The sequence below is a fragment of the Papilio machaon genome, chromosome 5 (genome assembly GCF_912999745.1).
Source record: "Papilio machaon chromosome 5, ilPapMach1.1, whole genome shotgun sequence".
In the NCBI taxonomy this organism is placed as follows: Eukaryota; Metazoa; Arthropoda; class Insecta; order Lepidoptera; family Papilionidae; genus Papilio; species Papilio machaon.
The window spans coordinates 3,660,581-3,680,810 of record NC_059990.1 but is presented as its reverse complement, the minus strand read 5'-3'; the positions used below and the strand labels follow the sequence as shown (position 1 = coordinate 3,680,810).

Here is a 20,230-nt window from a genome sequence, read left to right as displayed (position 1 = left end):
AAGAAAGTATCAAATGGCCAGTTTAATATAAGATTAACAAGAGGTACAGAGATGTCTTTGGAAGGCTAATGAATAAATGAACGTTGGATAATTTAGAAGTGAGTTTGAACACAATGCGGTGCGAAGAGCGCCACATAACGGACACCTGCGGCATAATCTACATAAAGCGGGAAGTCATCGGGCGCCACTCTTTTCCACAGTTTGCGGTTTGTCCTCAATTACTAGTGTATAAGGGGTTTATGTTTTATCTAATAAAATGAAATTATTTATACAATAAGTTTTGGGGCGATGTTGTGATAATTGAGAAATGGTGCAAAATGTTAAATCAAAATCAAATCCATTTAACATGTCATAATTTTTATTTCGTCTGTGCAAAATTTGAAGGATGTTAACGTGATAATATATGTATTTTATTGTATAAACAAATATTATTATTAAATAATTTTCTATATTATAATATTGTAACTAGTTTAGTAAAATCGTGTTTTAATATGATTTATATTATATTGCTTTGTTCGTTTTTCGTTCTAACATTCAAATTTTTAGCGTTCTCGTTTTTTATTTTATTCCATGAAAATTCATGTATATTGTTGATATAATGTTAAATGCAAAAACTGCAATCCGGTTACTTCTAAGTACAAAAAAAAATATTTGTAGCAATTAAGGTCGGTGCTGCCATAACAAATGATATCTGGAATATTCCGCTGATTTCTTGTATCGGAATGTACTATAATCATTTTATGACGACGAAGTTGTAGAAGGTCTCAACTCCCATGCAAATAGACGCTTCAAGGCTGTCGGTGCTTGTTGAAATATATTTATATTTCATATATTAAATGTACGAATGTTTATCATCGACATAGTTCTGTATCGTTCTCAGGTATTCCGCAAAGAGCATCTGGCGCAGCAAGGAATAACTTCCCGGATGCGCAGGCACACAATTGGTACACTTTGTTAGCTCGGTTATATTTCTGAGAGTTGGTAGTAGTGTTTGCTATTTTGAGATTATCTATTACGATGTTTGGAGCATCGATTCGTATCTGAAATGTGATATATCAGAACTTAAAGGAGAACTTAAATGTACAAATTCAAATTCAATAGAGAATTATTTACTTACAAATCATATAGCGAATTACCTTTACTATTTTGATAAAATAGTTAAAAGGAACGTTGAAAATATTTTAATTAAAATTATTGCTACTTACAGCACCAACGATAGAATCGAGATGAATATCACTATGCGAAGTAATATCAATGCCACCTGCTCTGCTCTCCAGGTATATGGACTGCGGTGCTCGTAAATCTAATCTTCTAGTAAGCGATTCCAATCTGGAAATAATATAGAATGACTAATACTTACTGACTAAATTGATTTAGATCGCACGCGCATGTCTCCCTCATCTCTGTTATGATTCAAAATTAGATGGTTACCAGCTACTTTATCCTCGCTTAAATAATAGAATGTAGTTGGAACATACGGATATGAACGGGTCTCAGCGTGAGCAATTTATAAAGCACAACAAACTATTAAACGTACGCCGCCGTACTAAACAGATGGGTTGTGGAGCACGTAGTATTAACATCTATTTTATCTCAGCCAGCGCACAAGTTCGTGCAAACGAGGTGTCACTTTTGTCAGCAGTCCCGCAAACTAATATGTTTTGTATCGGAGGTTTCATTACAGTTTATTGTTAACATTTGTACGACATGAATAGAATAGTTGCTGTTTTCTATTTCCAATGACAGTTCTGTTAATTGAAATTGTTTCCGTTTCTCATCAGGCTGACGTTCGATGAAGGAATAGTTTGAATTATTTTGGCAACTAAAGTAATTTTATGTAAATATGTTAGGGTATATCCAGTGTTAAAATTGATCTATAATAAAGATGTTAAGAGAAAATATATTAAAAACAATGGGTACTTTAGGTACCTTTAACCATAATTTTTTTTTTAAAAACCTTAACCGTGTAGTGAATATTTGTAGGAAAGGATTAGGTCATTCCGTTTATGAGTGACTTACTGCAATTTGGAGCTCGGCGGCGCACGAACGAGTGGTGCTTGGATTGCACTATTCACGGTGAGGCCTGCTTCGCTATCGACTGCGAATGCCTCTGCAAATACACGTACTTCGTCGCGCGACGCATGAAATACCTTCCCACCTTTAGAGTCGTACACTTCAAATTTTCTTCCACTGTATTCTATACTATCTCTCTCTGTGAATTGAATATTTTATAATTATTCGTGGAAAATGTATGATTTCCGCAATTTTTGAGCACGTTGCACATTTTATCGGATTTGTGCATTCACCAACATGCAGCAATTTTACGGTTTTATCAGGTAAACTACGGCTGTTCTTTTAACCTTTAATGATTCTATGTAAAAACTGCATAAGATGTAGTTAAAAGCGATTTAAAACGTTATTTGTAAAATAAATCATACAATGTTAGCGCTATAGATACGAGTACATGTAAACGCAACTTCTCATATTGCACACTTAATATGATATTGACATAAACTGGTTTACTAACTTATAAACATCTTTGCTAATTCAACATGATTAGGATCTGAGACGAGGACGGTGAAATTCCGGAACGAGTGCAGAGTGATAGGCTGAGCGATTGGCGATGTTATTGTCGACGTTACCAACTTGTCTACTATCCATGCTTGGCCCTCTAATTGTATCCCATCTTTTATTATCTTTATAGGACCAATGCCTTTCTGAAATTAAATTTGTTTTCTATTTATTACCCAAATCAGATAATTATTTAATTTATGACTAAAATTTTGCAAGAGTTAATTGGAATAACTAATGTTACTTAATCGATTATGTCTCATATTATGTCTTTATTTACTAACGTCCAGATTTATACTTTTTCAAACATAACGTAAATATGTGACTTACCACACTTAACCTTAACGCACTAACTATCCATAAAGTTAGGGCTATATTTAAAAATATAATTATCATTAATACAAGTAAAATTCCGTATAATGTAGTTCTTTTCCAACCCTTAGTTATTGCTTCTGGGAGACATTTTGATTTCGGGGGGTCATTTGTGCCTACTGATGCGGGGGGCGGGTCTCCGGTTGGAGTAAAGCCCCAGCCATGAATCCCGCCAGTCCTCGCTTGCGCGTCCTCTTCGCTCATCGCGTGTAACTGCTAGCTTAGTAGCTTACTGAGATCCACTATGAACCTGTAACACAGATTTATCAACAAGTGACGTCACAGCTTAATGGAGCATTAGTGTAAGTTAGACAAACATTAGAACGTGTAGATTTATTGATGAACGTTCTTAGTATTGCTGAAATTTAGTTGAGTTATGAATATTTTGGTAGAGATATTTGTATTTGAAACAAGGTTAGCGAGCGATGTTTCAATTGCTTTATATCCTACTAATATTGAAAGAAAATTTACACTTAAATGAAATTGGTAAATAATAAGATTGGAAGATAGAATTCAGCTGGAAGCTACGAGTACAGTCTAACTGAGAAAGAATGTCCCGTTAATGCTGTTTATCAAAATAATCCAAATGGTTACATATGTTAATATGTAAATTATTAATTAATAACAACTGTATTGTTAAAATTTTCTGTGTATGTGATCACATTAGTAAACCTTTTACAAATTTTATAATTAACTAAGTAGCATTTAATAAACTTTCAGAATAACTATTCGAAATATTACTTAATGCGGCAAGCTTTTACAATAAGTTTCAGAAAACCGGTAAAAATACATTGTAGTGTTGTTCGTTATGAGCAGTATGCGAGCAAGTGCTTAGCACGTAATGAATATGGTAACAAGTTTAAAAAACTAACTAAGACTACAGACAGACTACAAACAAACTACTTTAAAGATTGTCTGTGTGTAATATTGGATTTTTTTTTATATTTATAAAAAATAATATATAAGTTTGCAATGCTTATAACGAAAAACTGATTTTTAAACTTTTGTCTCTCTGTATGTCAATCAATCTGTCTGTTTGTCTCTGTCCGGATAATCTCTGAAACGTCTGGACCCACTTTGCCGGCTCTTTTATTGGAACAATGACTATATTTATATTTTGCTATGACGAAGTCGCGGGTATCCGCTAGTTAATAATATTCTGTGATAATATTACGCTTTCTTGCTAATACATGCTAAACGTTAATTAGGCGGTTCTCAATTCGTCGGTATATTTTCTTTTTATTTTATAACAAAGACATAGTTTTATAAAAAAAAAAACTGGGACAATGAATTCTAATTTTTAAGTTTAACACATCTAAGTATTAGACTGTGTGTCATATTTTGTACATATATTCTTATGCCTTCAGTATTTATAATATAAAGAAAAGTACAATAATACAAAAGATTTTTAAGTCGTCGTGCTTGTAATTTGTAACATCTGATGATTCACTTAGTATCGATTTTATTTTTAGGCAACAAGTTATACACAAAGGTAAATTTTGAAAATAGTTTCCATTTCATTAATTGCTCGTGACTGGAGCAACGTATTGCACTTTGATGCTATTTCTAATCCGCGTCGCACTTCTCTACCCAGTCCTAGATACGAGTAATAGTCACATTTTTAATGCAAATTCAAAATAACTTTTGAATAACTTTAATGTAAGGAACCACATGTCAGTTATTATATTACAAGTTAATTTAGGTCAATCTTGTGTTAAGTTTAAAAATATATTAAGTTTGTGATTGACAATTAGATGATTTTAAACTGCATAGTACAATTTAATTTATTTAAATACTAGCTGTCGCCCGCGAAGACGTTCGCGCGGAATTAAAAAAAAGTAATTAGTAGCCTATGTGTTGTTCCAGGCTATGTTCTACATCTGTGCTAAATTTCATCAAGATCCGTTGAACCGTTCCGTAGATACCTTCAAACAAACATCCATACATCCATCCATCCATACATCGATCTAAATATTCGCATTTACAATATTAGTAAGATAAGTTATCAAAAGTCATTTGGACGGCGTTAACATGACTCCGTAGACAATGTTCCTCTAGACCTATCAACGTCACAGGTCTTTTGTCTGTAGGACCCTCCACGTCAATACAATAGACAGCCTGTTGTAACTTTACTAACTTTATATATTTTTAAACGCTTTCGCACAAATTTTCATTTAAAAATGGATTTTACAACGACACCGAATTGTAAAAATATTCTCTCTGCACTTTCGTCTCGACTTGAGAGTAATTGAAAACTAAATAGAAGGTTTAAACGGGTTAAGAAACTTTGAGATTATGTTTCTTATTAAAATCGTCTTGCAGTAGTTTAATATTTAAATTTAAATCTATAAGTCGAAAAGTTGTTATTTCATTTATTTAGGATGAATAAAATTAAGGTAATAGAGCAATATTAATCTATATTGATATATAGATATATATGTAGTTGGTGAAGTGTGAGCATAAATATAACTTGAATTAAGAAGTGACAGACCCGAGTACAGCTATGTATCCAATAAAGCTTTTTTTACCAAGCAGTGACCCAAAATAAATTCATTATTTTCATTTGTTTGTCCCACTATTTAATATCCTTCTTATACCTACATAATAAAGGGCTAAATATCATAGATAAAATATAACCAGAAGTACACAACACTTACAATTCATATAATGTAGAGTAAACGAAAAAAATATAAACAACAAGCTGTAAAAAGTTAAGAGAAACTTACTTTAAATCAAAGTTTAATATTCAAAGAAACATATTGTTACTGAAAAAGTAAAAATTTTATTCGAACGAAAGCGAACTCACTACTTGTGTCACGTATTTTAAACTAGTGTCGCGTCGCGGCGTATCGTGTTTTGAAGGCTCTGTTCCACAATGCAAGCGGCTGCACCGGGCGAATTCTCAGCCTAAGACTAGATAAATTCATAGGTGCTAGAAGCAACACTCGAAATATCTAGCGTGAAGCGAGGCAGGAGAGGCAAGGCGGGCGTGCTCCAGAATATAATATCAGGCGGTGGAGTGGCCGCGAGAGTCCCGTGGCGCCCTCGCGCCTCGCTGCTCGTCGCCTCGCCGCCGCCGCCGCCTCGCCGCGCCGACCCTCATAATAAACGATATAGTGCGAAAATAGAACCAGAGCGGATATCGCTGCGCTTTCCACCTAAATAAAACATTGACGCTCCAGACATTCCTGTTATTCGGAGAAAACGTTTTTGTTTTATGGACATCGATGTTAACTAAATGAGTGAATTCTTTTACGCAATGCTTAAAAGAAAGAAAAAAATAGTTTATTACAGATTGTTTACAAATAGTAATGAGTAAAGTTATAAATATAAGAAAGTAGTCTTACTAACTCATGTACTTTTCCCACTTGTTCCGCTGCAGTGGGGCTTCAGCACTGATTCAGTATAAATTAATTTTGATTGATGAAGTCACTACCGGCGCAAGTTGTCGAGCGGCCGTCGCGTCATCGCTCCGCGAGACCTGCCCGCTCGAGCGCCACAACAACACTGAACGCAGCGTGCGCGAGAGACGCCTCTGCCGATTTCATCTCGTTGTGAAGAGTTGCATTTTTAATCAGGCGCCTGTCTCGCGCGGGACATAACTGGGATATGCTCTGAATACAGCTGCTCCCACTTTATTATGAATTCTAGTTAACGTTATCATTAACTGACGGTTTCATACAATTTTGTTAATAATTAATCTGGATGCGACCGTGTCAACACGCGGCAGGCGGCAGCGGGCGGCGGCGGGCTTAGGGCGCCCGGCGCGGTGCTCTCGCTAAAGCGCTCTCTCGCTCGCTGCGACCTGCTACTTTCCCGTGTACGTTTTATTATGTTTCAACATTTAATTATCATGACTATGATGGTAGAGAGAAGTGTTAGTATTTATTTTTCAATATAGGAAAAAGTTTCTGTTTTTTCTGATTCACGGTTTGATCTTCTAAAAATATACAACCTATATGTCCTATTTTTTTCAATCATAATCATAACCTTATTTTGTTTTATGCATTAATATTGATTTAAAAAAAAAGTCAGCTTATTTTTAATTAATTAAATCGTTTCATAAACGTTTGTAAATCACTGTATGCATAAGAAATTTGCACTGGTCATAGTTTTTAGTAAGTATTTTTACAGAAAAAAATTGACACAAACTTTTAACTGAATAAAATAAATAATTGAACACACCTATGATATGAATGAATGAAGTTAACAACGACGCATTAAAATGAGAAATGTACAAACATAGAATTGACATACAGAGAGTGCACCTAGAGTCTAAACAAACAACTGTGTGGGTCACACAAATATTACAGGCGGCCGACTGTGACCTCTAGGTCACGCGCCCGATAAATTATGCAGCCTTATAAAATAAAACTTACAAACAAATCTCGATTGTTACTAATTTCTACCTAGTAATTAAGTTATTCATTTAATTCAGCCACGTCTTATAAAAGTAAAAAAGTTGAGTTGTTCATCTTATTATTATATTTATTGCTAGTTATTTTCTATATATATATTAATCCTTTTTCAAGTTACGTTTAGTTATAGCATGAAAAATGCTAAACACAATTTATGCGTACGACATTTTCGCAAAGTAATTCCTCAATGATATAACCTTTAGAAAGTATATCACCTCTATAATCTTAAAATATTTTGGCATCTGTGCATAAATGAGTGACAACCATAATTTACCCTCGCCGCCATCGAACAGATGGTGCATGTAAAAAATGAAATAGCTACCTTATATTAAGCAGCTATCGACTGCTAAAAATAAATTGATAATACATATATAAAATATATTTAATTAAAAATATTTAAAGAGTGCATTTCAAAAGAAGTTTCAATCTACCGACTTAGTTTGCTGTTCTGTTCAGTTTCTGAACTTCTGTTGTTTTATTTTAAGGAAATAAGTACGCGGGATCCTTCACGATTCAAGAAGTTTCTTTAAATAATAGGAGAGTTTTTAGTTATTCATACATACGTAAGTATAATATATACTCAGTATATATCAGTGCGGGTTTTATTTAATGAAGACAAGAAAAAAAAAACATTTCTTTTATTTATAAAAAATAAAAAGCTTTATAATCCTTAAGAAAATTTCATTTTACACAATATAGTAAATACTTGTGCAATAAAACTATTATACAGAAAAATGACTAAATAGTGACAAAACATTAAGCTTAATATAAAAATATGCAATATTATCTTTGCCAATAAAAAACCTTGACATAAAGAAATACTTAATTAAATTTTAATTTAAAATGTTCTTGTTTGTTTTTAATTGCAAGTACAGACTAATGCTGTTAAATATAAAAGGGTTGATATATTTTAATATACGGTTAAATCTTACTAATATTATAAATGTAAATGTTTAGATGGATGGATGGATGTTTCTTTGAAGGTATGGATCTTGATGAAATTTGGCATAGGTGTAGATCATAGCCTGGAAGATCGCAAAGGCTAATAAAGATTTTTTTTTTCAATTCCGCGCAGACGGAGTCGCGGGCGACAGATAGTGAACAATAAAAGAGGAATTGTTCGTATCATTTAGCTTCGAATGATTTCTAAAAAAGCTATGACGTCATATTTGATGACATCAAATGTTTTCATCGAAGTTATATCGAGTAGATAAATGTGACCCTTCGGGGACAATACGTCGGTTCTTTTGAGATAGTAAAAAGAAATGCTCGCTGTGATTTGGTACAAATGATAAGTATTTCTTTTATAGCTTTTTTATTGTTGTAATTTTTCAAATTAGAACTTAATTTAAGTAACTTTCGATACTGTTTTGATATAATAGAAATCAACTGACAAATTATTCGCAATTTTGTCTTGATTTCCATTTCATAAAGTGTTGGTAGTTTAGCTGTTGGCTTTAATATATAATAAAAAATGAGAAAAAAGGTCATGAGCTATACAAATACTGTCAACTCTTCAAAAAAAGGATAAAAATAGGTATATTATTGATGTAGTGATTATGATATAAGTACGTAGACGTGATTCGCGTTTAATAGAGACGGCGTCGGCTCTTGGTTCTGTTTTAGGAAACAATCCCCGCGATCCCGGCGTGAGGCTGCATAATGCGTCCTCGTCCGTCCCCAGTCTGCCATTTAGCCTATCAATTACGACCAATCTACTGTGATCTCTGCAAAGTTTTTAAAATGTTTGATGTTTCAATTCAAAGCAAGTGGATTCACCTAATGGTAAAATAAAAAACAATCGTTTGTGGATTAAATTAATTTTTAGGGTTCAAAATTAAATGAACATCATTACCAACTTGTGCTAATTTTATTCTTCGCTATAACTATAGTTACCTATACCCTGCAAACCGTAAGTATGAGAGGCTTTGTATTTTTTTAAGAACTGATATACAAATATTTGTCATATAAATAAAAGACAATATTCAAATGATAAAAGACGTGGTAATCGAAATCTCGAATTTCAATGTGGTACAGTATTGTTATTTGCTTGAAAGTGAAGAGAGCGCCGCGGCGGTGCGTCCGAAGCCAAAGTTCTCCATCATACCTGCGTCACTTGAAAATTGAAAAACTTTTGCAATGCCTTTCTTATGGAAATAGTTCGCGTTTACGTTTGAGTGAATTGTCATTGTCGGGCTTCAGCGCCGCAGACTCATTGAAATATTAGTTTCAGTGTCTTAAACACAGTGCTCAGCGCTTCAACTTAGTGCGGTGTCGGAGAAAGACGGCCGGAGCGAGGAACGTTGGGACTTACGGAAGTATTACCGCATTTCTTTACTAATGTTTTTACATTGTGTTTAAAAAATAAGAGTAGTGCATTCATTATCAAAAAAATATTGTATTTCAACTTTTATTAAACTAAAGGACCAAGCCTGAATATAATATAACATAGATTTTGATTGAATGCATTCTCTGTTTAAACTTAAGTACATCTAATTTTCAACTTTCAGAGATAAAAGCGAGCGTTCGCTTAATTGTATCACGAGTGGTTGAATTTTTTCGTATAGCAAAATGCAAAGGGCGCTATAGGTCGTGTAAATCCGCATGAAATATTGATACAGTTTCGTGTAAACGTGTAACAAATGCGGTAATTTAAACCACCTGCCGGCGGCGTGGCGCGGCGAGCGCGATTCGCGCTCTCTGCTATGCAGTGCTTTTGAATAGCCCTGTCCTGCCTATCTTGTGCTGCTTTTTTAAATAAAATATTGATGTTATAATGTGTTTATGTATTTACTTCCTTGGTAAAGGTGCGGTTTCTTTACTTCAGAAGACATGTCTCCTTTTTTCTACAAACTTGTTTTCTCCATTTAGAGGGTGACAACCTATCTAAAATTAATCTCATTATTTTAAATGTAGTAAGTATATGTCATCTTTTTACAGCACTTGCACTGCTTGTTCCTTTTCTTTCTTCGTTTACAGTATTATAACGGAGATCTATTACAAATACAATAGAATGCATTTCGCGTAGAAATAGCCTTCTGTACAAATTTGGTACTACATGTACATGTACATGTCTTCTCTAGACACATTCGGTACATGTTTTGTATGTCGTATGATGAACAGTGTATTGAATAAACAATCTAATTTTTTGTTTGTGTATAATGGTAAATATTTATGTTAAAAGGGAGCACCTAATACAAAGATAGTACATTGTAAAGCATAAAATTTGAGTGCGCTGCAAAACTTTAAATTAGTTCAGCAGTTTTAACGCAAAGTAAAATTAAGCAGACTAAATTATTTTGCAATAATACTACACTATATTGTAAAATACAATTTCAATTCAAATGGAACATCATTTTATGACTTCGATCAGCATACAAATGACTTAACAATCCAATTCAAAGGGTATATATATATAGTGTATGAAATACCATTATTTTTAAGAATAGATTCTAATAATATAATTCTTACTTAAATAAATGAGGTAAAGTGAAACCGGTGTAATTTATAAGTAAGAATTTTATAAGTAAAGTAGAAGAAGTAAATATTTTTATTATATCCGTCAAAAACTATAATATTTATTTTCACCTAATACGAGCGAATTCTTATTGACATAGGATTGTTGTTTCATACGTGATCCAAGCGGAATTTTTCACACCTTTTGTTATTTTTCCTTGCTTAATTATGTTTCCGGTTATCGAGTGAAATAAAATAACATCTCAAGATTAATACATGAAAACTTAAGTACATGTTACTTAACCTTATGTTATATATAAGATTGGTATTTTGTTGTAAAAATTCATAATTTGATGTTTGTTGCATCGTTAGATATAAAATAGGAGACATTGAAAACACGCCAAAGTTGACTCTGAATTTGGCTCGGTTTAATTATACCGTTCGTGATGTTGTACTTTTCACAATTAAGGTTTAATTTCGTAAAATAATACATCTGTTTAAATATCAAAACTAGAAAAGAATAAGTCGAATGAAGAATTGTATTGGCCGGCGGGGTGGAGTCCCGACAAAGTCCGCTAGTAATGGCGCAATCATCTAATGAATGCTTCCGGCCAGATAAGCTTCGATTAAATGGTCTCTTTATTGCTGAAGGAAAGGCGCGTCCCCTTTATGTGTACTTTAAGATATCTTTCGCTCGGCTTAGCGTCGTGCTGGTACTAATAATCCTAAAAGGATTATTATCAAACCCCCAGAAAAGGCACGAAATACGGCAAAAAGAAGAGGAACGATATAAATCGTCAGATCAATTACACTTTAATAAATTATTTCCGCTATAAAGACGTCGGCCGCGGTTAGATTTCGAGATAAGTATAATACGTACGTGTAGGTAACGCTGTACAATTTATCGCTTGCATATCCTTTCAGCGGGTAGATAATGACCGCAGTAAAACGTTTAAGCACGAAATAACTGCTGCTGGGAGCCGTTATTACAATATTATGAATGGTGCACCCCTCGCCCGCTTAGTTCCCGCTGCCGCCGCGCTTTGTAGCTTACTCAACGATGTGTTGCTTACCGAACCTACAAATGACTGAATCCTTATATTTTTCTTTCGTTACTTGCTAATGAATCCATTGCAAATAATTTTCATTAAACTATTCCGCTACGTTTGTTTTGCGCTTTTTATAAACAAAGATCATTAGAGCTCTCATCTTAGTGCCCTATATGCCTTTGTATTGATTTTTAATACTGGAACCTTTTGTTCTAGATACATGAGCTATTTTAATGCCTTAGGTTTATTGTCCCAGTTATGAACATATTTAGATCATACCGTATCTATGGATATTTTTCTTTGTGTAGTTTCTAACTAACTGCTTCTTTTGTACCCTTTTGTAGCGATAAAAAAATACAGTGTGTATGATTTCATTTCTAAGTGGAGCCTAAACTTTTAACCTAAAAAAGGTAACAGTATTGGTTTTAGTTAATGTCGTAGTAATAACAACACTTAGAAGACTTGGAAATTGTTACTTCGTCTTCTGTGTTACGTGGAAAACATCTTTACTACATAATTAAGTTTTCATTTTTAATTAGTGTAGAAAATAAAATCGGGAATTAATGTTGCACATTCTATATATCGCTACATATTATGTTTATTTAACTTTACAAAAGTATCAGTGGAAAGTTCGATCCGTTCTTAAGTTTATTCGTTAACAATCTTGATTCTTTTATATTTTTAAATATTATATTTTCTAATTGAACTTTTTGTTACCTCATTCATTAACTTTCCATCCGAGAATAGATTAATGAGAAAGCAGTTTGCACTTTATTAGGTTATACTTCGGCCAGGGAAAAAATCCATAGATACTAAGGCTGTAAGAAAGAGGAAAACTAAGATTGATAATAAGTAGAAAAAGATAAAGTTATTAAAAATAATCAAGTAAAAATTAATTTTCAAAGTAGAGCTTTTTTAACTATACACAATAGGGCATTTAACATACCATTATGTACGTTTTAAATACAATTAGCTGTTATAAAATATTACTTTACTATTAAATAATCTATTAAATAGAGAAATTCTCGTTACGCGAAAATTATCGAAGGGTGTATTCATTTAAAACAAAGTTAAAGATACTGGCTTATGCGTTAAGTTTTAAACGTTGCACTATGAGCTTGACTTCGTAGACTTTTAACTGATTAGGTACTTCTGAAATTTCAGCAACGCGCTATTAATTAAACTAACTTAGAATTTGCTTTTATGTTCTCCATGATGCATCTTAACTTATGTATTACAATCAAACTCTTTAAATTCCATATAAAAAGTTAGTGGAAAGCCAAACATAATCAGCAACAGTTCGTTGAAATACTCGCCATCTCTATATCCGTTGGAATAAGGCGTAAGTACTCATACATAACGAACATACGCGATTCGCAGTAAGCAGAGCTCCTGCCTCGTGGAGCAGGATGCGAGCGCTGGCTGCTCGAGGCGGCGTCAGTAATTAGCAACGCTTTCCTTCCGCCCTTAGCTCCAATGCTTAGACTCACGCGTTTGCAGTTCGTAGCATCTTAATTTTTGCATATGTGAAAATATTTTTATTTATTTTTAATTCAAAAATGAGATGTGTTGTGTGTGATGCTGGCCTAGGTCGGAAACATGTGTTGAGTTGGACTTTACTTTAGATTTTTTTAATATGAGACTTTGTATTGTTCCAAAAATAAATTTTGATACGGGTAAATAAAATAATTAGAGAAAAGAATTTAGTACGAAATTATAAACTCATATACAACTCATTTGTTTGCACAAAGAAAAAGTAATAATCTGTCGGTACACGGTTATAAGCATGTAATTTATTCTGTATTAAACAAATCAACATAACAAAGAAATCGTAATCAACCTTTTTCACATTGAAGAAAAAGATTTTCGAGAGAAAAGTGTTCGTTTAATTCAAAAATACTCTCAGTGTTCATATTCAAATCGTCATCGCCCTTAAAGTCCTCATAATCCGTCCAATTCTGAATCGTGGAATGGCGCACGGGTCGCAGTAATCAAGACGGCTCAGTTGGATTTGGGTCCCTACACTAGCAGGCAGTGCGAGTGTATTTGTCGAAGATAAAAGAGAATTACGTTTAAACTTTTATCATTCCCATTGAGAACTCAAACTGAATGAGACATTGGATGCAAAAGGCATGTTTACGAATGAAACTAGTATTTGAATAATACTTACACTACGTCAACTCCCGTGGAAATAGTCGCGGCGTGTGAATGTGTAGCGCATTTATAAAAAACTCATTACAGGCTGCGAGTAGTGCGAGTGAGGCGACTGCGGCGCGGACGAGTGGCGTCTTTGAAGGCCCGTGCCGCTACTGCGGTATTATTCCAGATTATACCGGCTTCCATACAAATGAAATCTCGCTTAAACCACTGCAATTTCGGAACGAGAAAATAAGGCTCAAAAAGTTGTTTTACTGCACTCGCACTTTCCTGAAATTCTTTTGGTATAGAGTCGTCGGTCGGCTTAGGTTCGGTGATTTTGAACGATGTACAGGTTAAATTACGGTTAATGGAACTTAAGGGATTTGCCTTTTAATAAATTTAATGATAGTGTATTTAACTGCCTCTAGTTCTATGTACTTTGATATTAAGTTCACGCTATCATCTAATACAGATAAAAACCGAAACAAACAAAATAACCTATGCTCATAATTTAAGGCGGTTTACGTGAATCTGTCTGTAAGTGTATCGGGGTCAGATCCGAATAACCATTAAATATTTAGTGAGTGTCTCCCCGGAGACTGCACTTGCGGTTCTTCCCATTAACACGATTGAGCACTCGGCCATTTGTAGCATCGGCCTTTTATAACCCATTCGATTTCAGCGTAAATTCTATTACCTTCTCAAAATTTGTACCACAAACACTTTAAATTCAATTCGAAATTCAGAGATCGTTGTTGTAAAGGCGGTACTTATTTATTTTATACGATGCCGAGCACGGGTGGAAGGTAAAATATCGGTGCGTTTGTCGGCTGCGGTGGCTCCGACTCGTATAGATGCAGATGAACTAACTATTTGTCTTACCTGATCGCTGGGGCTTGATTAAACCGTGAAACAGTTAGCGATGTTCACCTGCTAGTCTTCTAATGAAACTATATACCGGTATAGTTGTTTATTCAAAGAAAATGGGTTTAGGTCAATATTTTATTGTTTGATGTTTGTGCAATTTAAATAGTTTAATAATGGATTTTAAGTAAAAGAAGGCGAACGCCCGCACAGTGATTAGGACAGATAAATGACGGACATTACTTGTAATGAATGTTTAGGTGGTCGTAATCGCATCGCGTAAAGTGTCGGCGCCATTACTCCACAGCTGGTGTTGCCGAGATATTGCCTCGGGCAACATTTACCGTTTCGGCGTGGATTTATCCGTTCACGGGACAATTTTACACGTGCTTTTAAAAATGGACAATAAATTTTGATTTTAACAATGTTGTAACCGTTGTGCGATATGAGACTTGGTTTTAAAATAGTAAATTCTCGTAACCATATTAAGCTTAAGGGATATTAAATTCGATTTATATAATGTATTTAACATTAACTTTTCACGACATTTTAAAGCTTACTTTGCTTAATATTCTTTAAAAGTTAAAAAAATAAATAGAAAAGATTCCACATAAATAATAACATTACTTCAAGTATTTTGCAATTCCGATAATGTACGTATTTTTCAAGCTACAAATATAAAATCAAATGTTGAATGTATTGCATTAAATATGCTGCAAGTACCAACACATAGCTTTAATTGGAATATAAGAAGAAAAAAAATTGGTCGGTTCATCGAATGATTTCGAAAGTGAAAAGAAGTATAAGGGTAGTTATATTGAGAGGTGAAATGGCGTTCGGTAGGTGTGTCGATGGAGGAGTCACAATTTCCTGCACTTAACAACATAGGAAGTAATTTTGACGACTCATCAAACGACGGACACCGATTGACGTCTCCCTCGTTAGACATGTGCCTATCATTACGCTACGCTCGAATGAAACTTTAATGGCAGCTTGAACTTCGCGTACAAAGTTAAAAATGTCATCATACAAATTACTGCTATTTCTTTGTTACCCCTTTTAGTTTCCCCTTTTTACATTTTAAAAACAAAGTAAGTATAAAGCAATAACTCACGACTACTGTATTCTAACATTGAACAGAATAATTAGGCCGTTACTAATGAGTAACCCAACTAATTCTTAACACCAGTTAGGATTTACGGTCAAGTTACTATTTAATAATTGCAACTTGTACTAGCTGGAATCGTTAAAAGGCAAAAAAGCTCATAAATTCAAACAACAAACTGGAAATTATTTAATTAGTCAAAATTTTTTTTGAAGAAGTAAGAGCTTGTCAGCTTTAAAATGTAAGTAGGAAACGAAAGTATTAATCTTCGGTTGTTACTGTTCTGGAGACGGCGGCGTTCGTCATCAAAGTTTGAGAATTGTGGCCATCTGCCGCGTGCCGCGACGCTCCCAGATTACCATGGAGAGCTTAGTTTAATCGTTTTATTAATACGCCACAAATCGTTTTATTGCCTGCTTTCATGCACTCGTTATTGTATTATCTACCTAACTTAGAAAAAAAAAGAAATATATTTATCGTTGTATTTATTATTATATAAATTTCAAATTGAAATATTTATGAGACCATTACTTATATGAATATAATTCTGACCGTAGAGTTTTAAACCTAAATATGTTAAAATGTTCAGTCAAGTTTAGTTTTTAATAGATTTTGACTGTCGATAGTAAGGTGTGCCAGAAGCGTTGATCGATTTAAATTTATTTAAAAAAAATATTGAAAACAAAAATAGGTCTAATAGAGCTAGTCATTTCTTAGTAAATTTATGAGGTCGTAGTAAAACGTTGGCGATGTTGAATAAAGTAAGGTAGGAGAAGGCTTACTTACTGTTATTTACGGTCCCTAATAACTGGCCAGCAGAGTGTAGGCCGCAGGTCGAGAGCTGAACGCTCCAGCCCTCGACGGCGCGTCGCACTGCCGCCTGCGATAAACTCGTCTGGAATATTTAAATATTTTACCAATACCTTTGCATAAATTGCACCCTTACGTATATATTAGAGCATCTGATTTGTTTTTTATTAGACATAATAATTATTGTTTCACAATATTATATCAGCCTCAGCTCAGGTTTTTTTACAAAAAGACGAAGTAGTTCGTGACATTAGCTTGGGAATATTAATTTTTTATAGTGTTATGTAAATACCACTTATTTAGATGTGTAATTATAAAAATAAAATGAAGATTTATAAGGTAAAATGTAATTACGTACTGGCAAATTTATAGCTATAACTTTTTGCAGCAGAAACCATTTACACCGGTATCACTTAGTTCTTAGGTATAATAAACGTTTTATTAAGCAAATCGAAATAAAATTTTGCGAAATAGAGCTCTTTTACTTTATATTATAATCCTAGTAACAGTTTTCTATAGTAGTAAAAATTTTATAACTGTCCTCATATAATCTGTTACAAAGTTTGGAATAGATTTTTGAATACTGCAATAATAAATGTATTGATTGTATGGTATTGGCCGAAGTGTGAAATCGTCAGTCGTTTCCGCCATTGCCTTTGATTGGATTAGGTTGGTTGAGCTGTCGGTGCTATGATGCCGAGAGCTCAAACGTAAAATTTTACGTGACCACTTCCGGAAAGACTCTGATCGCGATAGTGCAGTCGGGCGCCGCTTGAGGTCGCTGATCTGTCTACACGCGTCGTATTATGTAAATGTTAAGCTATGCACTTGAAATTATTAGCTTCATATTCTCTTTTAGATAGCCATGATTTCTTAACACCAAAGCTTTAAGTCTGAACGGGTTTGAATTTTTAAATGATAACAACTCTTCTTCGCATAAATGTTACAACGAAATTAAAATGCTATATTAGAATTTGAACGTTCACAAGGTAAGTGGAACAATATTGCAGTCAATAGATTGAAAATAGAGACTATTAGAACCAATTTGATCCTCTTACCTTAATGGCCTCGCTGTTAAATTGTTTTGTTAGAACATAACTGGAAAACGATCTCTTTCTTATAAACTCTATTACAATAACGATGTTTGAAAAATACCTATACAAAAATAGATATTATATTCTTGGATGTAAATAATAATAGTAAGAGTTTGTTAACAAATGTTCCTATAAGTATTTAGTAAATTTATTTCTTTGTTAGGTACGTTTTATATGTAAAACAGTGAACAAGGCTTTGTATGTGTGTACATCTTAAAGTTTCAAACTATCCGGTTCATTAAAGGTTCTATAAAAGTTATCGGACGTTTTAACATTTGCTACGTGACACTTACATTTTTATGATTTATTCTCAAAGTATAAATTTATGCACCATTTGCCACACCGTTCCTTTTTCCGTTTGAATAACGTACTAACTTTGAACTCTCCATTTAATACCTTTGCTTCATATATCGCTTATAAGAAATCACCTTTCATTTAACTGAGAAAAGATAGTACGAAAACAGAACCCCTTTGAATATTTTTCTGAATCGATGGAATACGAAACTGTTTCTACTATTGTAATATACCTATATATGACTATAAAATAATTCAAATATGAATTAAATTAAAAGTCTATATGCTGTTTTTTTATTTCTACGTAGGTAAGAAATCCAATATAAAGAGTGGTTTTTAACCGCATGCAGAATTTATGGACCAGTTTGTTTAAAAGAAACATAAGTTTTTAAATGTTATTCAATCAATTATTAGTCTAGTAAATATCTCTTATTGCAAAGTACAAGCTTTCAATGGGTACTTTAATTGTAAGTATTTCTCAAGTTGTTAAAACTTTATAAAGCGTTCTCATACTAACAATGAATAGTGGCAGGTCTTGAATGAATTCATGCCGTGCAATCTTATAAGAATGTTGTAATATCCACGTCTCATTACACGTAACTTTGAAGAATTATGACTTGGCTTCACTCCTTTATTGGAAATACCTTCACGGCCCTGAAATATTGCTATGTCGTGAAGAGCTACATTTTCTAATTAGAAATTCTTTGTCGGAAGTTTATTAAGTTTTTACTACGGTAATGAATCTAATGAAAATGCCTTGTCAGTCGCTGCCTTTGCCGAGCGCGCCGTTTTGACGTGCTGGGTTTGATGCGCCCGTGTAATAATAAACAACACGGATGAACAAAAGAGGTGAAATTCTTGCAATAGCTGAATGCACATTCGTTCGCCTTCAATCAAATTTCAAAGGCAGGCTGTGTATAAAAGCATTACCAGAGTACACAGAAGGGGACCGACTAAATTCAATATGACGTCGAAGTACTATTTATTTGTATGTAGGCGCTAGACTTGTTTGTCGGCGCGTGTTTGTCTTTGTAGTCGTTGTTTGGATCGCTCGTTCATTTTTATGAGTTATGGATAAGGTGGACCCTCTGTTATGTTTGTCGTTTCTATTCGATTGCTTGTTTTTGTTGAAGCATAACTATGCTTCTGAGAGATCGAATTATTGTAATTGTCCAATTCTTTTGTTTTAATTAACATTTTTTGGATGGATTGTCATATTCGAGTTTATTCATATAAATAGTTTTAAAATAAAAATGTACCTTAAAATGCTTATTAACGTGAATGGTATTAGTATTATTAGTAAATTGCATATTTCTACTTATTACACTTAATTTATTAGAAGAAATTGAGATTTAATAAGTTATATAAACAATATTTTAGACCAAATAGTCGTTTTGATAGCACGGGAACTAGTAAAAAGAATTAACTTAGTTTTCCCAATTTAAAATCAGATTTTGCATGTTATCTAGGTTAGATATAGATACATATGTTTGGAAATAGCTAAATTCCACGTGAACGATAAACATTTGCTTGTGTTCGAAGTTATTTCTGAAAATCAAGCCCGATCAATGAATTCCCGTCGGCGTACGATACAAAGTACGTTAGTGTAAATTTATCTAAATATTGTGTGGCATTTTCCAAAGCGATAGGTCTGTCGTTACAAGTGCATTAGACGTAGCAGCAAACAATTACATTACCCTGCATGCATAGTTTGGCACAAGACCAACGCTGAATACCACTCGTTGAACACGCCCGACTATTTTCAACTGTTATTCCTATTTAAGTTTATGGCTCGCCTTAGACAGTATTCTATCGGTCTAATACTTTTGCTGCAACATTGGAATTTAGATATCCTCGAAAAGTTTTAATATCACGGTTAAAATGCCTTAATATTTTTTTTTATCCTTTCTTTAATTTTCAATGCAAGACGATTATCAAGAATATAGAGGTGGTAAAGAATAACAGTACTACTGAAGTATACGGGGATCAGTAACTACAGCGACAAGAGCTTAAAGATTTTGTATTTTTAATGTTTATTTATTCATTTTTTTTGGTGTA

General features: G+C 33.6%; 1 protein-coding gene across 2 annotated transcripts; it reads right to left on the bottom strand.

The window, feature by feature from the left end:
• Positions 1-596: 596 nt before the first annotated feature.
• LOC106708708 (delta-sarcoglycan) lies at positions 597-6,464 on the bottom strand. 2 transcript variants are annotated; one of them, XM_014500252.2, is made up of 6 exons: positions 6,291-6,464; positions 2,902-3,193; positions 2,528-2,717; positions 2,020-2,212; positions 1,206-1,329; positions 597-1,040 (listed from the first exon to the last, which is right to left on the bottom strand). In XM_014500252.2, exons 2-6 carry the CDS (start codon positions 3,145-3,147, stop codon positions 852-854), a joined length of 942 nt encoding a protein of 313 aa, XP_014355738.2. In that variant the 5' UTR covers positions 3,148-3,193; positions 6,291-6,464; the 3' UTR covers positions 597-851. The 2 variants fall into 2 exon arrangements, with proteins under 2 accessions (XP_014355738.2, XP_014355737.2); XM_014500251.2 differs by having other exon boundaries at positions 6,295-6,464.
• Positions 6,465-20,230: the final 13,766 nt, after the last annotated feature.

Excerpts from the sequence above, each read along its gene's own strand:
- LOC106708708 (XM_014500252.2), bottom strand. The coding sequence starts at position 3,147 with ATGAGCGAAGAGGACGCGCAAGCGAGGACTGGCGGGATTCATGGCTGG. Across the intron at positions 2,213-2,527 it reads ATTAGCAAAGATGTTTATAA|AGAGAGATAGTATAGAATAC; the intron begins GTTAGTAAACCA and ends TTCAATTCACAG. Across the intron at positions 1,041-1,205 it reads TCGATTCTATCGTTGGTGCT|ATACGAATCGATGCTCCAAA; the intron begins GTAAGTAGCAAT and ends ATCACATTTCAG.